Raw genomic sequence first — 24035 nt, 5'->3', positions numbered from 1 at the left:
GTATCAGAGTTGTAAAAAAACCATACTGCTGTTTGTATACAAGTTAAAGCGTCACCACACCCCACACCGGTAGGGGGCGATGTTTTATTCCTTACCTGCTACATCTTCAAGTAGTTTGTTCGTCTTTAATATTTTGTCGGTTTCAATATGGCTAAACTTCAACGTGGGAACTCAGAGCTGAAATCAGGAGGAGAGTTAAGCGAGGAAATGTCTGATCAGAGCGACGACGAAGGACCAGAGGAAGTCACGTTTGATGACTCGAAAGCGGTCGCGCTAAAGAACGTTAAAGACGCGCGGGATTCAGTGAAAAGGTACTCAGGGTTCTAGCTCGTCTGTTAGCTGTAGCATGTTAGCCTGTGTGCTAAAGCCCAAATCTCTCCTTAGGGGTAGAATAATGCACAACTCATTCAGTCTCTGTAGTGAAACATGCATGAAGTAGGCAAATATTACTAATATTTAATCCCACGCACATTCTAATCTACAGTTAAGGTAAATATTGTATGGGAGTCGGCTCCGTAAAGAGTCGGTTCTATAAAAGAGTCGGTTCCAAACTGTAAGCATCAAAAATTCAGATTTTTAATGCACTGACTGTAAAGATCTCTCTTTGCGAGTGAATGACTAGGAGTAGTCGAGCTTACCAATACGGAAAAGGCGTTTTATTTACAAGTTTGGTAAATAAAAAGGTTAAATAGACTCCTGCTGGTGAGTCAAGAGAAAAGCTTGTTGATGCCAGACGCACGTGCTACTGATTTGTTCAGTAATTTGGGTTTGGTGATCATGAGTGGCAGGAAAATTATATTTACATCATTTTGGCAGACAACATTATCCAAAGCGACTCACATTATCTCATTTTTATACCACTGACAAATTGAGGGTTTTTAAGGGCTTTGCTCAAGGGACCTGGGATTGAACTCACAGCCTTCTGATTGGTAGCTCAACACCTTAACCACTAGGCTACCAACACGCCAAACCTGATGCAGCTTTGCTTTTAAATGCTATGGTCTGCTGTGCTCAGTTGTTTATGTCCATCAAAGGACAACATTCCTGTGTCAGAGCATTTATCAGATGAACTGTGTTAATGTATTTATCAGATGAACTGATTTACATGAGAACATTGTGTATAACATTCCCTATACAGGAAGTATTTCTATTTAAACGATGAACATTTCAGCTGTGTAGTAATAATACTTACTTTGTCAGGGGAAAAGAATTACTGAAGGAGAAAAGGCGAAAACGACAGTTGCTTTTCCAAGAACAAAAGGTACAGTCATTTGCATAGTAAACAATCATGTTTAAATGGTGTAAAAAAAATTGTTAGAATTGCCTAAGCCTTTTAAGCACTAATTAATATTGTGATGTTTAATGCTTTGTAGAAAAGCAGACTTTTACCAGAAGCTCTTTTAGAAGAATTTGAGACAGTAGTCAAGAAGTAAGTGATGATTTTGTACTTGTGTACACACAAACACACACACACACACACGTGTACTCACTTGTATAATTGGCTTTTCCTGTTGTTTCTCTTTAGACCACCAACACTGCCAGATGAACAAGGTAGTTTCCAAACTCTGATCATTTCATGCTTTATCTTTTGTTGGTAGACCTTAAACTGCTTGTAAATTTTCTTTGACTTATTGGAGGCAGTTTTGTCCTGCAGGTCAGCAGCAGCAGAAGAAGAAGAAGAAGAAGAAAAGAAAATTGAAGACGATGAAGAAAGGGCCTAAAAGGTAGGCTGAAAACGACGATGATGAGGGGAAAAAAATGATTGCAATCCAATCTGTGTTAGAATGCATGTGATGTTGACTGGTTCATCTGTACTTTTGCATAGGAGCATAAATTGTATTAAACTGCAACTTGCTCTTGCGTGATTTTTTTTTTTGGCATAACTTTCCTACAGAAGGTGGTGACTGTTGCTGTTTGGGTCTAAGCACTATTTAATCAGTGCTAGTGGCAGATACTCAGAGATCAGTATTGTGTAAAAATTGTATTGGAAGGATTAATGGGGGAAAAATAAAGTTCTATTTTACTACATACTGATGACTACAGTGTCATGTTGGAAAAACGTAACACAAGAGCATCGCAACATGAGGCACTGGTGTAGTCAGTCTTCTTGCAGAACTGATTCAGCCAAAACAATAAAAAAAACAACTGACTTCTTTGCTCATCACCATAACATGTGCCAGTTGTTTATGAAACGACATGAAGGCCATCATTCAGGGGTAGATCTCAAAGCTTGCTTTAGTTTGCAGGGTAACTGCAAGGTGATGCGTGTGAAGGACGGCACGGCCCATACCTCCATGCAGAAATCAGCCATGGATTTCATCCAAGCACGTCTGTACGGCCCAGGAACCCAGCGAACAACCAGTAAGGAAACACAACAAGCCAGTGTAGAAGTGTTTAATGGAACACTCCATCCGGAAACACATTAAATAACTTCATACAGAAATGTATGTCATGTGCATAGAGATTAATTTTGGATAAGGCTGCATGTTTGTTATTCCTGCGTGGTTACAACTCGGTTACAACCTTTTAATAGGACAGAAAATTTCAACAAAGGATAACAGGCAGGTTTGGCCAAAATATTCAGCTTTAAATACTTGATAGTGAGCGGTTTGAAGGGGAAGTAGTCAAGTTTTGGGAATATTTTTAGCAGAGATGATGCTTGATGGAACACCAGCTGTTGGCTGCTGATGTATGATGTGTTGTAACATCTTTTGCTAGTTTTAGGCAATAAGTACAAGTAAAATGCGCATAAGTTGTGAAAGCAGAGGTTTATAATTAGTGCAAGGAATTTACTAGTGTCTTTGGGTTGTGGTTTTAAAGCGTCATGACTTATTTACAGTTTGTAATGTTGCTGTCATGGAGAATCCCAGGGCAGAATTTATAGGGCATATCTGGTAGTTTGTGTGTGAATGGAAGAAATTAAAGACTTTACCTTTGCTGAGATTACAGTGTCTCTTTCAGACGCCGAATTTCTCTCTCTGGAAAAGAAACGTGGACTCGATCAAGGAGCCGCAGTGCAGTTTGTTAATAAATCCTGGGGTGAGTTCGAGCTCTGTGTTCATCTCTGGTCATTTAAGATGCAATTTCAGCTTAGGTTTTGATCATGAACACATCGACACACTTGACTCACAGTCAACAATAGTTCAAGGCAAGGCAACATTAGGACTGATCCACTCACTGACGAATTATGATGCTGTCTGAAAGGTTTTTCTTATGCAGGATGATTCTTTGGCATATATTTGAACAAACAAATCCTTGGCATAATATTATCAATATTCTGCTTGGAGGAAACATGTTTTTTTTTTAAAAGAAAAAATTGTGCTTTATGTTAAGGATACAGGAAGCGGTCATCGTTGCCCTTTATTTACATATGACAACAAAGACTTTTATACAAAGTTAAGCTGATTATTTATTTATTTATTTTTTTAACCATTCAAATGTCCTTACAGGAGCAGACCAGAAGGCTAAAGCAGAAAAGTGCAACAAGAGATTTATTCACAGACAGAAGCTAATCTCCACCTGAGACATTTTCGTAGAGGTTTTGAAGACGACCTGCTCGGATTTCAGCCAGTGCCGTTACGCACCGCGGTATGGACTAAACTGCAGGTCACAAGACGCGCTGCTGCGAAACCATGTACTGATTTGTGACCGGAAGCAGTTCATGGCTAGATGCAGCATTAAGCATAGAGTCCACAATCCTTTCTGTATGCATTTTATGAAGGTTCTGGAAATTAGTCTTTTGAAGAGGGGGAAAAACTGAACAAATTGCATATTAATGTCAATTTAACACCTGATCTTCAATAACATTCAAGATTTACTTTGTAATTTTTTTTTTCCAAGTGTAAATGCTTGCTTTGGTTAATAGTTTCCTGCATTACGCACAATGCTGTTTTGACAGCCTGGTGATTGTGGTGCTGGTGGGAATTAGACTGACCTCATCTGGAAATAAAGAGTAAAATGGTAAAAGCTTTCGTGATGATACTGCTGCTTACGGCATTGGGTATAGCACCTGGATCTCTGAGCTTCGTGTCGTCTGCATTTCTTCCGTAATTTAGATTTCTGCGAGGAAGAAAACAACCTATTGCTATTACTATCACTTGTGTTCAAGAGATTATTCGCCTACCAGACAACAAAAATGCACCAAATTCGCTAATCAATATGAACATATTTAGTGTTTCAGGACATATGGATGTATGAATAATGTAAATGGTCTTTACACCCTTTATAGCAAGTGCTGCTATGGAGATCAGATCAAATGCTGTGTGTCTGTTAGGCAGAATGTGAAGTTAGTAGTTCCTTTAATTACTGAATAATAATAATAAGCAAGTGCCATGATGAACAGTGTAAGACTGATTGATTGGGTTAGAACAGTAGTGTCAGTCACAACTTTAATATGCAGTCTCTAATGGGATTTACAACATGGTTTGGTCCTCATTTCCAGTGGAGGTGTTACTGTGGTTACTGTGCAATTACACAATTATCCACTACAACTGATGATTCATGCATCCACGTTAAAAACCGTCCACAACCAGCGACATGCATTAGGTTACCACGAGCACAACTACTGCCTGGAGTTGGAAGAACACAGTCCGTACACGCGTCTTATCCACCTGGGTATTTGTATTTTATTACTGAAAATGATAAGACAGTGCTGTTGACAATACTGTATCATTCTCCTTGCTTTTTTGTAACGTGATGGTCGTAAGAGCTGGCTGGTGAAACACAGAAGAAAACCAGGAACAGGATTTCCTCTTTTCAGCCAGGGCTTGTACATATCAAGCAGTGTAAAATAACAGTTCGGACAGATAGGTTTTTTACATTTTTAATGTTTTTCGTTATGTTTTTTTTTTATTGTTAAGTCCAAAACTTAGCGACGATTGATAAATACAAGCCTAGGCGTATTTCAGAGCTGCACTGTACAGAAACGTGAGAGTGGTGAGTGTCGGCCTGAGCGAGAACGGTCCGGAGACCGACTCTAGACGGCTGTAGACATCCACACGGTTATAAGCCCGAGTGTCCAAATGTTGCATCAAACCTGCCTTGCAGACTTGGCAGAGGGAGGGTGCGCTTGCACAAAGAAGGGCTTAACTCAAAATACAGCTCACACTAACTCTCTATACTAAATACCACCACTAAGGAGGAGTCCCACTTTGTTGGACTGCATTTTTTTCTTCTTTAGATAACTAAAATATTCCACTCTGCATGTTAATATAGCTTTCAAAAAAAAAAAAATTATAATAATAATAATAATAATAATAATAAAGGGTGGAGGAGTGAGAGGGTTGTAACAAATACACAAGCAGACACCTTAAAAACAGCAGGGTGTTAACTGTACGGGGCCTTTTGGACTCACATTAGCCAGCTGTCAATCGAGAACAAATATAATCTTATATGCAAGTTTAATTATAACATTAATTAGAATCAGAATGAATTTGTCTCATGCCTCAAACTAGAAAACGAACAACCGGAGCCTGCAACACGTACACACACCCGCTTCCCTATCCCAAATTAAAAAGAAAATCAAAAAGTTGTGATGATTCAGGAATTTGTTTGGCTTGAGGGAGATCCTTCGAAATGTGTCTTTTGATTCAGGAGGACCTGTGGATCCAGTCTCATGGAGAGAGTGAAAGTCGGGATTTGGAATGGGTCTGGCTTATGAGGTGCTCCGGGGCATGATTGGAGACAGGCCTGATGTTTAATAGTCCAGGTTGAGTTGGGGTGATGCAGATTGTGCTGCATGGCCATTTTAAACGGGATACATCTCTAGGGGCTAGTGCAGGTAATCGTCCACTGAGGCGAAAGCGCAAGAGCCGATGCCTGTGCGGGCCATAAGTGCCAGGCACTGCGTCGCCTGACCCACGGCCTGAGCCAGAGGTGGCTGCTTGGGCAGGTTATGAGTCTCTGCAACACACACACACACACACACACACATTTAGGAGAGAGAGGTCAATGATACACTTCAAAGCTTGTAGTATTTGAACCTTTTTTTCCTTTCTTTTAAATGAGCATTCCAAGTTACACTCGGATATCACAGAGACCTCCGTTTTTAATTTACTCTATTGGTGCAAGAAGGCCATTACCTGGACATAGTGGTTTCCCGTATTCTATATTACTGCTAAAGGCAGATGACTCATAATTTATTCTCAGTTTTCCGTGACACATGAACCGCTGGCATATTTTGACCAGGAAATCTATTTCAAATCCAAGGGTAAGGGCACATCATAATCTGGAAAAAAAGTCTCTCATTGTTGCTTGCTCTGGAGTGCCATTTGGTGTTCGCCTTCCTTCATGCACAGACCATTGTCATGTGCTTTGGTTTCAGATTAAACTACTCGAGGAGCTCAGGGTGGGCCAACGCAAATGGTGATACATCCTAGTCACCCATCCCGGTCTCAGTAGACTAGCAAAAACATCAATATCAGTTTAAAAATGACTTTCATATTTGCCATGTTGGTATATGACGCATGTACATGGTCTAAAATATTGACGACATTCCGATGTCTACACATACTCAAACTTCTCGGGTCACGGGGAGCCTGTGCCTATCTCAGGTGTCATCGGGCATCAAGGCAGAATACACCCCAGACGGAGTGCCAACCCATCGCAGGGCACACACACACTCTCATTCACTCACGCAATCTCACACTACGGACAATTTTCCAGAGATGCCAATCAACCTACCATGCATGTCTTTGGACCGGGGGAGGAAACCGGAGTACCCGGAGGAAACATCGGAGGCACGGGGAGAACATGCAAACTCCACACACACAAGGCGGAGGCGGGAATCGAACCCCCCAACCCTGGAGGTGTGAGGCAAACGTGCTAACCACTAAGCCACCGTGCCCCCCTAAGCTTTCTCCTCACCAATCATAAGATTGCTTGTCCCTCCCACATAGCAGTTATTACATCCTACTCTTCCTACTGGAATGGTCTTTCCATGTCTAAGCAAGCTAATCTTTATTTTATTACAGTCGACAGTTGATCTGTGTACCCTGGTTATCTAATAGCAGGATTATTATACACTTCTGTGAGCGTGCCATAGCAGGTTCGTCATCCTTACTGTTTCTCTTGCTTGGTACTGGGTTTAAAAAAAAAATGTTCTGCATGTGGTCTTACCTAATATTGCACTGTTGAGTGTGGAGCAGACTGGCTCTCTCTGGATGGAGTCCAGCTGGTAGCCCACAGGACTGTTCCATGGATCTGAGTAGGCCAACAAACTAAAAGCATCCTGCTTGCACACACACAAAAAAAACACAGTAAGAGCAATGAGGGTAATCCACAAAACCAAAATTGCACCGATATTGATGTACATTTATAACTCTGATACGTAGCTGTCATTGCTACCTTGAGCATCTTCTTGTTGGCGGAGTTTTTGCCACGTTCACGGCGAAGATGTTCGCTCATGCTCTGCAGCTCTCGGCCGAAATGGATCATCCTCTCGATGGCGGCTTGGCTTCCCCCGCAGAGCTGCCTCTTGGACTGAGCTGACTCTACTTCTATGTGCAAGGCAACGATGTGAGGAACTATCACGGTTATGGAGTCTCATCATGAATGAAAGCTGAAAGAAACAAAAACGAAAGGTCTCACCCATCTCTGCCTCGCAGTCCTCGATGTCGGCTGCGTGTGTGGCGCTCCCGTTCAAGAAGCCGTTTGAGGAGGACTCGGACAGTCCGTTGGAGATGTGATCCACCTCCATATCTACATCATTACTGCATAAAGCCAAACAGTAACATATGTACAAGGATCCCCAATCTTGTCAAGGTTTCTGTAAATCTATTGTCGTTTTAATAATCATGCTTCAGAGGTAAACGTTTAATGAGTCATACATCGGTGGAACTGTGTGTGGCTTTATTAATAGAATACCTTATGCTGGACTGCTGTGTGTGGCTGCCGTTCAGAATCCCCAACTCACCACTGCCCGTGGTTACAGGACACGGTTTGTGGCTGTGTGTTGAAGTGTGAGCTTTACTGGACGATACTCCATTACAGTAGTTACTATCAAAACCTAGAAATGGAGAACATCCCAAAACATTTAACCAAAACACAAGAGGAAACAGAACTATTCAAGAATGGTCACGTCAGGTGATACGTACCTGACGGATAGGCTTGAGAGCCAGTGGCTTTGTGGGTGGGGCTACTGAAAAGGCGAGGAGAACCGGGGTAGCTATCCTGGGACTTGGGGCTCCGCCCACCAAGACAGCGTACCTCGCTGTCAGTGCCATTCACCATTTCAATGAATTGTCTCACCCTATGTGCAGAACAAGAAGTCGTCATGCCTACTCCTTCATATTACATTTACACAACAAATGTTCCTTTGGCAACACTTACTTTAACATGAATAACAGGTCAGGGTTCCTTTCAAGCAGACTGGGGTAGAGTTGCTGAGTGGTCTCTATGGCCTCCCCCATTCGGCCAGACAGAACCAGCTTCTGGATTTCTGAGAGGTAACGGTTGCGTTGGTTAATAAAATACATAATGAAGAATTGTGCTGGTTGGTAAAGTAAAAGCTCATTTCCTGGCAAACAAAATGTCTTGGCTAATAAGCCATAGCTGGCATATTGTCACAACATTTTTTGTCAATCATTCTCCAAGTCAAGCACTTCCTGGATGGAGAAAACCCCAAAACAATACAAACAGCACTTGTCTTATAAAAACTTATCAAAAAGCAATTAAAGAAAGAAAAAAAAAAGATAGAGAATACACTTTGGTGAGGTAAGTGGATCTTCTAGGAAACAGCCATTGTTATAAGAACGAACATACAGTACTGTGCAAAAGTTGTAAAAATGCTACAAACAAAGAATGCTTTCAAAAATGGAAGTGTTAAACATTTATTTTCATAAATGAACAAAATGCAGTGAATGAACAAGAGAGAAATCTAAATCAAATCAATATTTGCTGTGACCGCCATTTGTCTTCAAAACGGCAGCAATTCTAGGTACACTCGCACACACTTTTTGAAGGAACTCGGCTGGAAGGTTGTTCCAAACATCTTGGAGAACTAACCACAGATCTTCTGTGGATGTCGGCTTTCCCACATCCTTCTGTCTCTTCATGTAATCCCAGACACACTCGATGATGTTCTCACACTCATGCTGGTTTGAAGGCAAAAGTTAATACCACCAAATAGTGATTTTGGATTTTTCTTTTGTTTGCTTACCTTGCATTTTGTAAACTGACAGAAATAAACACTCATTATTTATCTTTCTGAAAGCATTCTTTCCCCCCACACCTGCCTAAAACTTTTGCACAGTACTGTATGTTCCAATACTTTTGATGATCAGAAGAACTGGATGGTCTGCTGCCAAAAAGTGCCATGGTTCTGCCCTTTATATATTTATTTAATCTCATCTCTAGCTGTAAATATGAATTAACTGAAGCGGAAATTCTAATCTATTGTCTCGTGTCCATCTTTTGAATAAAACCCCCCAAAAGATGTCATTCCAATACATTTGGCAATGTTAACAATGTAGAGAACGTGTAGAAACTCACTCTGTCTGTTTTTGATTGAAGCGAGCTCCTCGTGCACGGCCTGGTCGGTGGACTTGGCGAAGGCTTCAGCCGTGGCACAGTAACTATGATGAACCAAGTAAGAGGCCACCATTCTGCCAATACAAAGTAGAGCTTGACAGCCATTTTCATGTAAATACTGCTCAAGTCGCACTTATCATGAATAAAAATGAATTAAAATCAATAACACCGGTACAGAGTGGGTGCTTCTAATACCTGAACCCAGCTGAATTTCTTGATAGAAAGGGTCGTGAGGTAACAAAAGAGATAAATAAACAATGCTTTGAAACTGAATTGAAATCTCATCGTTTGACTCGGCTTTAAAATCGGGGGCTTTAAAAGTCTTTTAAGAAGCCTTGAAATATTGCTCATAATCTTGATTCAGCCGCTACATCATGGAGACACTCACTTCTGAATCATGGCCTGCCACTCGCCTTCTCGCTCGCCAATGGGACAGCACTCAATCTGAGCCTGGATCTTAGTTCTCCACTCTCGCATGTAGTCCTCTATGTCAAATACAAAAGGATGCTGCCCAAAATTAGCATCCACCACCTCTCCTGGGGTCTGAAGCCCTACCGTCGGGTACAGGTTCGGCTGGAGGAAAGACAATGATCACGAGATAAGTCTACTGTGCATTGTAAAAAGTCACAGCGTCCATAATGTCTCTACATTAAACATGTTCTTGGAAATGAATTGCTATATAATTCTCCACTTCGTGTAAAAAGCAATAAGGAGAAATAAAAGGGATTTTTCCGTCATCCAATGAAAAGAAAGGTCAAAGCTGGAAAAACCAACGCAATACACAGCATATTCAGAGAAAGATGAATGCTGAAGTTATGCCAACTTTGTTTTCCCTTCACAATGGTTGATTGTTTCAGACCCCAACAGCCATTTGGTTTGCTGTCTAGTAAAATGTAAAAAGCCACGCAGTCGCACCATTTCGGCAAAAAATCTTGAACATACAAATAATACTAAATATAATAAAATCCATGTCATCATATAAGAAATATGGTATAACAAATCATTGTGCTTCATGGCATGGTTAAGAATGAAAAAAATACAAATTATGGAGATGTCTTTACAAATAGGTTCTTTTGATAGTGAACAATCAGCTAAAACATTTAAAAAAAAATAATACTTACTGGTAAATCTGTAAAAGCTATACCTGAAAGGGAAAAAACAAAACATCGAAAAGGTCATTCATATTAAACATTTCATACATGTGGTATTCACTACAAAATGTCTTATTCCTTTTATTCCACTGTAATTAGCCAACCGTTACTATTTATATGTTATTAAAAGAACAACTTCTTATCAGTTTAAAACTATATTTTGGACAAGTCAGTTGGCAGTGCACAGGAAGTGACTACAGGAAGAGATGTTCCTTCACAAGTCTAACTACTTGTACCTTTCTTTAGAATTTACCACACAGCACACACTCCTTTGTTCTGAAGAGCTTCCTGGACCACCTTTACCTCAGACACTTCACTGAGCACTGACGATTTAGCTGTCGATGTTTGAATGTTATACAAAAATCTCCCTACAAAATGATTCGCCACTGATGATTAGATGCTTCAAAATGCTTCACCGCTGATGATATTTTTTTATTTTTTAAGTCATCAATACGCTGAGATTATGTGGAGTGTCTACTATACAAGTCTGAGTGAATTAGCTGTTGCTATAGAAACAAGAATGCACTTGGACCAGTGTAGTAATAAATATATAGAATAAATAGAATTTATTTCACACACACACACACACACACACACACACACACACATACAAAATATATAGTAATACATTGATAGATTTTTTATAGAATAACAGTGATGGTACACCTGCCAGATCTGTAGTGTTCTGACAGGTTCTGATCCATGAATTGGGCATCAACATGAAAAACATGTGTCTAAAATTTTACTTCATTAGATCTTTCAGGTCTAGAAGCTAGACCCATTTATAATAATTCATTTCCTTGATAATCATAAAATACACGCACCCACAATAATAAAAATCGAGGTAAAGTTCAGACACGCTTATTCAAAACCCTTCTCAAGGCATGAGAAGTTAAAAGAGATCGTTCTTTACTTTAGTTTTTGATGTCCGTTTGTATGCAGAATTCGGTCATTTTTTGGGCTTACTGAGCATAATGTACAAGGGTCTCGTCACCAGATAACTGTTTCTGGGTGCACCGATGGACGACTATATTAAAGCGAATGATAAACTTCTGCTTAAAAGGTGTAAAAATGGACGAAATTTCCTATAAACCTAGATATACAGTAAGAGTGTCATTGAGTCGATATAGAACAGGAAGAGAGAGCCATCAAACATGGGTCTGTTTAATGTGAAATTCTGTACCTAGACTGTGGCCGTTCTTTGTGTAGAAGCAGGTGTTGTTGATGAGGTTGACGCAGCAGCCAATTACGTCGCCTGTGGTGAACGTGGGCCCGTACGGCTGCCCTGTTCCTGATGAGCAGAAACTGTGTCCGTCGTCTCCGTGATAGCCGTACGAGTGCTTGTCCCAGCCTGTGGACAAATTTACAGAAATCAGAGAGAGCACCTGGTGTGTGTGTGTGTGTGTGTTGGACGCGTGCGTAAACAGTGTGTAAAAAGAACGGGGAAAACAAACAAACAAACAAACAAATGAGTGAGTATCGAGTTAGTTCTTTCTAGTTCTGAAATTTTACAATGAAACTAGAATTCTGGGATTATCTTGATAAAACAGAAAAGATGATGTCATGCTGCCTTTCATTCTGAGGACAGAAAAGAAAAAGAAAAAAAAGCTTCTTATTGTAGATTCCGAATGCGACAGCCTTTTGCCCTGGAGCACCCATATATTAGCAAAACCTAACCATTGAAACGTCTGGGAAGAGCTGATATGGATGTGTTCTGGATGTGTTCACGATAACAATATCATGGTGAAATGATGTGTACCCGATTATTAAAACATGCCTACAAGGGCGAGAGTCTGCTTTAAATTCTTATCTCTCAGGGAAGACGGCGGAACCACCCAGAAAGCTGAATTTACCGTGGGTGTCCCCATACTCTGCTGACTTCATATATAAAGCCAGTCACTTCAACGCGACGGGTTAATGCAGACGCAATGCATTCAGGTGAACAAAACACTTTATGTCTTTCAGACATAGAGACAAACGGCAGCCACGGCGGAAGCTCTGAGCACTACAGCCGGCCGTTTAAGTAAGTAAGTAAGTAATGTGACATACGGCTAAGTACAGTGACCCATACTCAGAATTTGTTCTCTGCATTTGACTCATCCAAAATGCACACACACAACAGTGAACACACACACACCGTGAACACACACCCGGAGCAGTGGGCAGCCATTCATGCTGCGGCGCCCGGGGAGCAGTTGGGGGTTCGGTGCCTTGCTCAAGGGCACCTCAGTCGTGGGCGGCCCGAGACTCGAACCCACAACCTTAGGATTACGAGTCAGACTCTCTAACCATTAGGCCACGACTTGCCCAAAAAAGGAAAGCCGGCGTTTCCCAAGAAGTCGAATTTCCATCAAATTTGAATTCTAAAAATGTCATAACAAAAGAAAGAACCTTGGCGTATTCCACATGCTTGTTCAGACTTTAACCAATACAACTGTAAACGCTGAACGAGTCTAAATACCGCTAAATACTTTGAGGCATGTGTAGGGTCCTTGTCCTGGAACAGTGATTAAAATGTAATAGTATCGCTGATTGATTACATCCACAAATGTAATATACTTCATGCTTGCTGACAGGATGTGTGTGACTGGCTGCACCTGTCACACATGACAACACAGACATCTGTCTTTGTTTTGCCAGGGGATGTGCAGCAAAATGTTGAGTCACTCGCAGGAAACTAGAATTGGGCCAGAATTGGAAAGGAATGCTTTTACTTGATGTGTGAGGACTTCAGGTGAAGAGTACTCGGTGTACCTTGGTGTATGAGTGTTAATCATCGGGTGGATGATTATCCTCTGCTCCTCTCCTACAGCTATCGATGGCTACGAGTCACCGTCTACGAGATCTAATGTTGCAGCGACTAATTAACATGACTATTTTACTAGAATAGTACGAAAAACGTTGGCATGTAGCGAATAGTTTATGTTTAAAGCATGGTGTGACATACAGTATCTCTTTCTTTCGGAATGAAAACACAAAAAATAAAGTCCAAACTTCCAAAACTATAAGAGAAAACAGTTAGTGGATATTGACCATTATATTGAATTTGACTGCTGAGGAATGAGCATGTCAGGAATTTCTGACTTGAACCTCTCCCAGTCATTTCTACCATTCGTCCATTGGTCCTAAATCAACATGACTGAGGTACAGAATTATGTGATGTTGCCTAGTTGGGGGGGATGGGAGGTTGCCAAAAATACTTAATAGTCATAATAATAATTTCATGTCATGCCAAACTGTATGATCACTTTCAGAAACATTGTATTGTATTTAGTGACCTTTAATTAGATTTAAGCCCGAGTTGTTGTTCAGTAGATCGAAAATGCTGAAAAATATTTTTTGGTACACTACGTTTCTATAGTCACTGGAATAAGTGAACATTAACATTCTCAACATAACACTTTTAATCTACAGGGATATAGATCCTTAACGACTCGGTACTGATTCTACCAACTGATGTACTGGTGGTCATGAAAAAGAACTCATAACTCACGTCTACACAAGATTATATGGTGTGAATTGTTTAAAGTCTGAATCAAGCAAGACTGAAAGAAAAAAAAATCAAGACCGGAACTCAAATGTACTCTGATTCACTTTTAACATTTTTCACTTAAAAACTAACATCATCATCTTCAGTGTATCAGTCAGACACTAGCAACTGTCTCATTCAGTCTAATTTTACCTGGAAGTCTGTTCATGTTCACCCCCTGAGCAGAAAGACCGATCCCCATGTATCTGGTAGGAGAGAGTGTGAAATACATTCAGGTTATTGTCTCTTTGTCCTGGAAGCATATGACAAACTAATTCCTTGTATGAACAAGCATTTTTGGCAATAAAGCTCATTCTGATTCTAATTTGTGTTTTTATGAAATCATATGGATTACACTAAATTTAAAAAATGCTTATTCTATATCCTTTAGACTCACCCATCTCGTCCTTTACTGATAATTTTCACCTCAAAGTAATAGACCCCACAGGCCGCTGGAATAGGATGAGTCGCACGAACAGATGCTGCATCCTTGGGTGTCTTTCCATGACCTAAAAAAAAAAAAAACAGACAAAAATACAAAATCAAACCTAAGGGGAATGGATTCCAATGCAAAACAAGGAGAGTAAATGTAAGGAGAGCGCATGTGTGTCACAGTAACGTTCCTACATAAACCAAACAAAGATTGTGACAGACTACAAAACTTTTAAACGTTTCATCGCTTCTGGGCAGCTAAGGATCAGCGGTTGAAATGTTAGCCATGTGGACATTAGAGAACAGATTGGTAGAATGATTAAACAAAGTGTGCTGAATCTACCATCCAGCCAAATCTGTACGATTGCTACGGACAGCCACCAGTTCCCAACTGCACGATTCATAAATATTTAATGAAAAAACTTCTTGTACTCTCAAAACTGTTTACATGTATTTTTCGCCTATTAATTATGGACGGGTAAATGTTTGTGTTTGATAAATTACATATTTTATAATCTTTCTGTCTGCATTCCCATAAAAAACTATACGGATTTAAATATTATTTTGAAAAATAGTTGGTGTGACGTAAATTATGGTTCCATTACCAACGACGACTTGTTAGGCTTTGATCTATTATTTTCCATCCTGATAAACTCTGAAATTCTACTCTGTGTGTCTTCAGAGAATCTTCCTACTTCATGCGCTGTTTTGATATTCAAATGTCATCAGCAATTCAAAGCATATGCTAATTTGTTTAGTATGTCATCTGACAAATTCAAGAAACTTTCTGAGCTTGCATTAGCTACTTTCCCCCTAGAAGAGGCAACAAGGTGCTTAATCTAGTTTGTCCAGCACTCTCGTTTCTTTATCTGTACTACTGTCAATGCAGTCGCCCGGTTATTTTGTAGATCACTAACCATCTGTTTCTCTGCTGTAACTCAGCAACTGTCGCATGGCTGCACTGCTTTCTGGAACTTTGGGTCCGAATTTGTTTGGTTCCCCCCCCCCCCATTAATATAATTAGTTCTTGAGAATGTAAGCTCTTGTTCTTTAGTTTTATTCAGGAACTAGTAGTAAAACCTGACCGTTATCACTAAAATATCTTCTCGCCGCTGTAACATGAGCATATCCCACATTCACAGGTATTTCTGAAGCACAACAGCAACCACCAAATCACTAAGCACCTCACAAACATTTCGATATACACACAGTTAATGTGGCCCAGGATTATTTTTTTCCTGTAGACCGTCAATATTACAAAAACACTGTAAACAAATCTAAAGGCATGTCTAATCAACTAATCTAATCTAAACTCCCTCTATAACCACAGTCAACTGGAATTTCCACTTAAAGTAAACATAAAAGGTTCTCCATACAAATAAAATGCAAACAAACGAATCCTCAGTGGTATAATTTGCGTTTGAATTTATTTTTAGCCTGGCCAGTGATTTTCTTTTAGGAAGCGCCTTAGATCAATTACAGTGAAATGTTGAATACTGTATACATTAATGTGTGAATAAAAATCCATTGTGTAGGCAAAGAATTCTAGGGACATGTGAGTATTTCATAAACTGCTGGTCTCCTGGAATTGTCATGCACAACGGTCTCTAGAATTTATGCAGAAAGGTGCAGAAACAAACAAACTAAAACCTTGATAGAGGGCTTTGAGGATACAGTATACATTCCCAGGAGATCAGAAGTTTCTGAAATCCGCAAACCAGTCTGTGCTAATGGTAAAGTCACAGTGATCGCATTTTAATCTTCATTTTGACGATTGGTGTGAACATTACCTGAAGTTCTTGACCTATTTTATGCGCTGCTTTGCCACATGTACATTTCTGTCATTTAGAATAGAATAGAAGAGGCATAGAATCCTTTATTATTGCCACATGTACATTACAGCACAATGGAATTCTTTTCTTCACATACCCCAACTGAGGAGGTTGATGTCAGAGTGCAGGGGCAGCTATGATACAGCACCCCTGGAGCAGGAAGGGTTGAGGGACTTGCTCAAGGGCCCAGAAGTGGCAACTTGGCTGCCTTGAACCCCGATCCTTAACAACCCGGAGCCTTAACCAGTTGAGCCACCACTGCCCCATTTAGCAGACACCCTTATCCAGAGTCAATTACTTTTCATCTCATTTTATACAACTGAGCAGATGAGAGTTAAGGGCCTTGCTCAGGGGCCCAGCAGTGGCAGCTTGGTGGAACTGGGATTCGAACTCATGACCTTCTGGTCAGTAATCCAACACCTTAACCACAAAGCTATCACATGATTGGCTGATTAGAAAAATGCATAAATAAGAAAGTACATAAATGTTCCTAATAGAGTGTATGGGAAGTGAATATAATAATACAAGATCGATGTAACTTGTTAGAGTGTGTAACTAACACCTCTGAAGAGAGAAGTCCACTAACACCATGTTCACGACTCTCCTTTATGACTACCAAAGGAATTAGCAGCATTAGCGAGCAGGCCTTAGTGAGCTAACGTTATTAGCCCAGCAGCTTTAGCCTGGTACCTTTAGCATATACGACATGATTCTTTGCATTCACCGTTAGTGAAATCTGACACTTTCATTACATGTTACTCTTTATCCCAGAAAAGTGCACACTTTTAATGTTTGGCCTCGCTAACAAACTACAAACGAGATTAGCTAAAAATACATATCTATCCAGATGCTACTTCCGGATATCAATGAGAAACCTCTGACGCCATTTTCTCCAACCCGTTTTCGAAAATTCCTGCGTTACGATTGGTTCAGTGAAAATGATCCGCACGAACGTATCCAATAAGTTGCCGAATCCTAGCGCAAGAGGCGGGGTTTGTCCGAATACAGGTGCGAAACGTAGACAGCTACAATGCTAGTTAGTACTTAAAAAAAAAAAAGTCGAAAACTAGCCGCTGTCGTAGTAATCAAATAAATTTCACATCGACTCATCGCATAAACACGACCCACAACGTATCTTCCCACAATTAAACAACCGTGTCTAAATATTCGGAGCTATATTCTTACATTTTCATTAAACGACATAATTTGACAAAGCTGTCAACCACGTAGAGGGTAAATTTACTCCCTGGTTAATTCTGATATCTGTTATATTCAGACTCCTTTGTTGAATAATAAGCAGTAAAACTATTTATTAAACAATACTAACCCAGAAATTGCTTACACGGCTCGTATAATGCTAACAAGTGCACTAGCCATTCGCTATACGTAAACAGTTAGCCAGCTAGCTTTGTTGTTGATCGTCTGATTACCTTTATAATGCACCCGCAGGTTGTTCTGTGACAGGCCGATGTAGCTGAATTTGTCCTTTGGGCTCCAGGATCTAGGCAGTGGTGTTTCTTGTTCGTTGACGGCTGGATAAAGGCGTCTAAGCCGTTGGTTGAGCTCTTTTTCCTGCTCGTTTAGAGCCGAGTCTCCGTGAACAACCGACATGAGAAAGCCGCAGCCTGAAGACGGTCCTGACATCGCGATCGGATTCCTCCTTTTAATATTCACAGCTAACCAGCTATCTTTAGCTGGACAGCTCTCTGGAAGACTCCAGCGATTGGGTCTGTCTGCTGTCACCTACAACAAAACCCGAACTATTTCTGTTTTATGTCGGTTTTTTTGGTTAGCAGCTCGCTTTAGCTTTAAACACCTCTCCTGGTTGATTAGGGTCGTGAAGCGGAGAAGCTCCTCACTGTTATAAAGTCGATGCACAACGGTGATAAAACAAAGGCAAACACCATGAATCTCAGTCTGTAAGACAACATGTACCGGATTGAGAACTATAATGCAGCGACAACGACAGGGCTCTCATTCCGATCTTTTGTTTGTTGTTGGTGCGAAATACAGCGATCTGATTGGCTGATGTGGAGTCCAGTCACACTTCTCCAGGAGTTGATGCATGCCCAGACACACACAGCCTATCAATAACATGTCCTCTGTGTGCTTTGTGTAACAACACGGACTTACATGGAAATACAGGCTAATCACCTATTTTAGGAACGCCTTTGATTAATATTATATAATTGATCTCATTTACAATAAACCGAAATAGATTGATTTATTGTTATTGATGATGACAATTACACATATGCATATGACTACAACAATGTATTTGTGATGTGCTGCTTAGCAGGAATGTTTCACTCCTGAAGCCCAAAATGTCTTCTTTCTCTTGAAACTTTGTGCACTGCAACCCTGTTTTAAACTGACAGGGAGCCCCAAACTTATTTATATGACTACACATATGCATATGACTACAACAATGTATTTGTGATGTACTTAGCAGGAATATTTCACTCCTGGAGCCCAAAATGTCTTCTTTCTCTTGAAACGTTGTGCACTGCAACCCGTTTTAAACTGACAGGGAGCCCCAAACACACATTTATATGAGTACACATATGCATATGACTACAACAATGTATTTGTGATGTGCTTAGCAGGAATATTTTACACCTGAATCCCAAAATGTCTTCTTTCTCTTGAAACTTTGTGCACTGCAACTCTGTTTTAAACTGACAGGGAGCCCCAAACAGATATCACTTGGGTGGTGAACTATTCACAGCATGCCAGCAACAGTGATATGGCATTTTATTGGGCGTTGGGTTTCTATTTTCCAGTTTATTAGTAGCCTAAAGCTTGAGGGTTATTCGACTAAATTTGGTAAAGGTCTAGTCACATAATATCTCTTACAAAGGACTGATTTGTAAACTAGCATGCTTAAATTGGAATCAGAATCAGAAGGCTTCTTATTGCCAAGTAGGCTTGCGCAATACAAGGAATTTGTTTTAGTGTATTTATTGAAAAAAAATCACTTTTAATAAATAAATTGAATAAATAAGCTAGGAATTGGCATAGGTCATTTCTTTCCATTTTATTTTTTCATTCATTTATTAATTTTCTACCGATTATTTGAACTATTCGGGTCACGGGGAGCCTGTGCCTATCTCAGCAGTCATCAGGCATCAAGGCAGGATACACCCTGGACGGAGTGCCAATCGCAGAGCACACACACTCTCATTCACTCACACACTCACACACTCACACACTACAGACAATTTTCCAGAGATGCCAATCAACCTACCATGCATGTCTTTGGACCGTGGGAGGAAACCGGAGTACCCAGAGGAAACCCCCGAGGCACAGGGAGAACATGCAAACTCCACACACACAAGGCGGAGGTGGGAATCGAACCCCCAACCCTGGAGGTGTGAGGCAAACGTGCTGACCACTAAGCCACCATGCCCCCTCCCCCCTATTTTTATTATTTTTATTATTAGCCAACTGTTAGTTCTATTTTTTTTTAATAAATTGTGCACAGCATGAATAGATTTTCTCTGTGGAAACAAAATTAGCTAAAATTATACATGTATTTATTTATTTATTAAGAAAATACATGCCATTATGCCAATTTCTATTCAATTGTTGTTTGCATCAAACATCAGAATAAAGAGAAAATCTTTGTGACTTTAACCATTGCATGGATGTTTAAATATTTTATAAGCTACTGATTATTTGTGACAGAACTAAGCTATAAGTTTACTTATAGCACAACTGTTTGCAAAAAGAATGCAGTGTGTAATTAAATACATTCTGCACTTTCTTAAATACTTTTTAAATCAGTTTATTATTAAGTCTAAGAGCATCTCATATACAGTTTGTCTATTGGCTATTACATTAGAAATAACTATCAATTAGAAAACATGCATTTATAGCAAACCTGACATTTAAACTGCTGTCAGAGTTGTAAAATAATTCAACAACCATTAAAAAGGTAATCAACATGTTCAGGTTGAGAATTCATAAGCATTGTGGTATAAAGATACATGAATCTAGAGATAAACTTTGATAGTTAGAAATTATATTCAAAAGTAAAACTTTATTTTATATGACTTAAATAGTTTGTTCTTTAGTTATTTAGTAGTTTAGGCTTTCAATAGCATGTCAAGTCTATTGGTACATCCACAAAGTGCTGCAATCTCTTAGGAGACATCCCTGTTTTGATCCTTAAGGTGGTCTCAAACAGTCCCAAAACTCATGGCACACACACCGGCACATTCCATACATAATGACAATGAGCAGGCTGACAGGCACTAGACTGATCATCAGAACTCCCAGAGTGGTCTTCTTCATGATAATTAAGTAGACTCCTGTTGGCAGAGAGCTGAAGTACAACAGTCCCACGACCCACACCAAAATTATGGCCAATGCATGGCACAGCAGCGTCATACAGTTCCACACTGTGCAGCGTCGTGTCACTGATGCCATGGAGTCCAGGCTGGAGGAGTGGTGATCTGCTGAAATGGCACACTCCTGTGGTGATTCCATAAAAGCGATGACCACGTAGTTGGAGCATAGAGACGAAGGTGTTGCCGATGCTGAGTGACTCACCAGAGAATTTAAACGTCTGGGAGTAAGCAAAATCTCACTCTGGCTCCCCTTCAGGTATTGGTTTTGGATGGACAGCACAGTCAACAAGTTGTAGTCATCTGGAAGACTTCCACAGGCTTCTCCAGGAAGATCAGTAACATAGCGGCAGAAAGGGCAGACCACTGAGTTTGGTGGTGATTCACCCATATTGAGGATTTTTGCCAGGCATCTGGAACACAAACGATGGCAGCACTTAAGCATTTTTGGTCGCCGACTGGAAAGATTGTAAGCACAATAGCAGATTTTACACTCCAGTTCCTCAGTGCTCAACCCATCCACCACGTCCTCAGGTAGTTCACTCATCATCTCTTGCTTCTCTCAGCGTTTTTCGCATATTCTAGGGAACATAGTCTCAAGGTAGCTTCTATGCTACACCTATATGCAGACAGACTGCGGCAAAACTTTTACCAACTCAGGCAAAAATGGGAGTTTGATGTAGGGAGAGTTTCATGCTCTGTGTGGAAGCCTGGGGAGAGAGGCTTGTCACAGAAAGGATAACTGTTAACACAGCACAAGAGAACAAATGCAACCACAACAAAGCAGGTCCTGTCAAATCAGGCCTGGAATTTTCTAGCCAGGCCTGTTGTTGCATGTGAAATTCAGTCCAATTATGGTCACCATGCCCCATTCTGGCACTGTTAATACTGCCATGATCTACTTTGGTTATTCCTTTCTTATTAACACTCGCCCCACACATATTTCAATTTTAAAATATTTTAAGAATCTTCTCAAATGTTTGCTTAATAATCGACAGAGAAAACAGCTGAGGAGTTAAAACAATAGAGCAGGATTTTGAAACTGAAAACTGCCCTGGATAGTTAGCCAGTAAGCTAACTATCAGTGACTACTGGTTGATCAGAAGTAATGGGCTATACCTCCCTGGTTCTGGCTTCTGTGCTGAATCTGGATGATTCAAAATGAGATATACCTGTAATTTTATAACAGCTGGAAAGCTACGTTTGCAATTACTGGCTACTTCTTTAGAGATATGTCTGAAAACTCAAAGAAAAAATTATTCTCTAAATATGTAATATATTTTAAATATGGCATATCTATATATAAGGTATGTCAGGTAAGGTATGGCTTGCCAGTGCCCAAGCATTAATTTTCAGAGTGTCTGAATGATTTCTGCCCTGTTGCACTCAGGGCGCTTTAAGAAACTAGTTTTTGATTGTGGACTTCCTAACTAAAAGACCTCAGCTTGTAAGGTTTGATAATCACATGTCCTCAACCCTCATCTTGAATACCGGTGTCCCACAAGGCTGTGTGCTGAGCCCACTGCTCTACTCGCTGTTCACCCATGACTGTGTTCATCTGCATAATTCCAACATCATTATCAATTATGCAAATGATACTCCAGTGGCTGGTCAGACAGGACAGAAGCTTTAAGTTCCTGGGCATCCACATCTATGAGGATTTAGGATCAATTCTGTTTAGGAAGGTGCAACATCTAGCTGAAGATGTGGTTTGCGTATATATACGTATATATATATATATATATATATATATATATATATATATATATATATATATATATATATATATATATATATATATATATATGTACACACACACACACACACACACACACACAGAATGTAAATGCAGCCTGTCAGTTGCTTTTACAAATAGGAATGTACTGATAGGAAATGTACAGTTGCTTTTACAAATAAATGAGATCAGGATAGAAATAGTATTATATTACAATTATAGTATAGTGCATTACACTATGATGTCATCTGTATCCATAATAAAAACTAGTTAGATCTTGGTGGGCTATATAATTTATTTTAGCCACTGTTTTCCTCTGAGTACACTCTTTTATTGACAGCTAGCAAAATGTAAGGAAAGCTATTACAAAAGAAGAAATATTACAAATGTGTTCTGACTTGGTTTGCACAGTGGTGCAGGAAGTAATGTTGCTGATCCTGAGTTTGTGTTATTGTTTGTGTGGAGTTTCTCTGCATGTTCTTATAGTGACATTATGAGTCTCCTCACTAGTTTTTGCTTTCCTCCCACTTCCCAAAAACATGCTGGTAGGGGGATTGGCCCTAGTTCTGAATGAGTGAGTGAATGTGTATATGCCTGGTGTCCTTCAATGGACTGGCATCCCTTCCAGGCTGAATTACCATCTTGTCTCAAGTGTGGACCCTCTGGTTACTGAATGAATGAATAAATAAAGGAATAAATGAAAGAGAAGCAGACAGAGCTATGGACATGCCATCATTTTGACACACTGTGTTTATGTGTATAAGGTAACATAAAGAAGCCTTGGATGACTGCTAAAGTGCGTGCACTGCAGAAGACTAGAGACCTAGCCTTCAGAACAGGGGACAGGGCAGCCCTAAGAACAGCAAGGGCCAAACTTCCCCGAACCATCAGAGACACAAAGTGTGCACATGCCCAGACAATCCACAGCCACTTCTAGGACAGCGGAGACACCCGGAGCATGTGGCAGGGCATACAGGACCACAAACTACAAGACAGCTTCACCTGCCTGTGATAGTGATGCCTCGCTCCCAGATGCGCTGAATGACTTCTACGCTCAGTTTGAGGTGCAAAACAACGTAACGTCAAGGAAGACCATCCCTCACCCCAACAACCAGGTACTCTGTCTATCCATGGCCGACACGAGGAGAACTCTATGCAGAGTTAACCCATGGAAGGCTGCTGGGCCAGACAACATTCCTGGAAGGGTGCTCAGGGAATGCGCAGAACAGCTAACAGATGTCTTCACTGACATCTTCAACATTTCCCTGAGCAGCGCTGTTGCTCCTACTTGCCTCAAGATAACCACCATTGTCCCCATCCCAAAGATGCCTACAGTGTCCTGCCTCAATGACTATCATTATGAAGTGCTTCAAGAAGCTCACTTCAAGAAGCTCACACATGGGCACATCAAGACCCAGCTATCACCCTCACTGGACCCCCTACAGTTCGCGAATCGTCCAAACTACTCTACGGACAATG

At 40.4% G+C, this 24035-nt stretch overlaps 3 protein-coding genes across 4 annotated transcripts; 1 reads left to right on the top strand and 2 right to left on the bottom strand.

Annotated features, from left to right (window-relative positions):
• Positions 1-124: 124 nt before the first annotated feature.
• nol7 (nucleolar protein 7) lies at positions 125-3966 on the top strand. Its single transcript, XM_027133014.2, has 8 exons — positions 125-311; positions 1201-1261; positions 1374-1429; positions 1526-1551; positions 1655-1724; positions 2240-2361; positions 2962-3039; positions 3450-3966. Exons 1-8 carry the CDS (start codon positions 148-150, stop codon positions 3521-3523), a joined length of 651 nt encoding a protein of 216 aa, XP_026988815.2. The 5' UTR covers positions 125-147; the 3' UTR covers positions 3524-3966.
• A 636-nt stretch (positions 3967-4602) lies between these two features.
• Positions 4603-18551, bottom strand: ranbp9 (RAN binding protein 9). 2 transcript variants are annotated; one of them, XM_027132975.2, is made up of 14 exons: positions 17903-18551; positions 14606-14717; positions 14362-14414; positions 11863-12030; positions 10650-10672; positions 9917-10101; positions 9490-9602; positions 8329-8437; positions 8094-8248; positions 7864-8005; positions 7588-7709; positions 7345-7496; positions 7117-7228; positions 4603-5901 (listed from the first exon to the last, which is right to left on the bottom strand). In XM_027132975.2, exons 1-14 carry the CDS (start codon positions 18114-18116, stop codon positions 5771-5773), a joined length of 1791 nt encoding a protein of 596 aa, XP_026988776.1. In that variant the 5' UTR covers positions 18117-18551; the 3' UTR covers positions 4603-5770. The 2 variants fall into 2 exon arrangements, with proteins under 2 accessions (XP_026988776.1, XP_026988782.1); XM_027132981.2 differs by having other exon boundaries at positions 7345-7493; positions 17903-18550.
• Positions 18552-20287: 1736 nt separating this feature from the next.
• On the bottom strand, positions 20288-21741 carry rnf182 (ring finger protein 182). Its single transcript, XM_027133777.2, has one exon. It carries the CDS (start codon positions 21369-21371, stop codon positions 20643-20645), a length of 729 nt encoding a protein of 242 aa, XP_026989578.2. The 5' UTR covers positions 21372-21741; the 3' UTR covers positions 20288-20642.
• Between the last annotated feature and the right edge of the window lie 2294 nt (positions 21742-24035).

The sequence above is a fragment of the Tachysurus fulvidraco genome, chromosome 1 (assembly GCF_022655615.1).
Source record: "Tachysurus fulvidraco isolate hzauxx_2018 chromosome 1, HZAU_PFXX_2.0, whole genome shotgun sequence".
Taxonomy (NCBI): Eukaryota; Metazoa; Chordata; class Actinopteri; order Siluriformes; family Bagridae; genus Tachysurus; species Tachysurus fulvidraco.
Note: the sequence above shows the minus strand (reverse complement) of the source record. Positions and strands in the feature narration are given on the sequence as shown.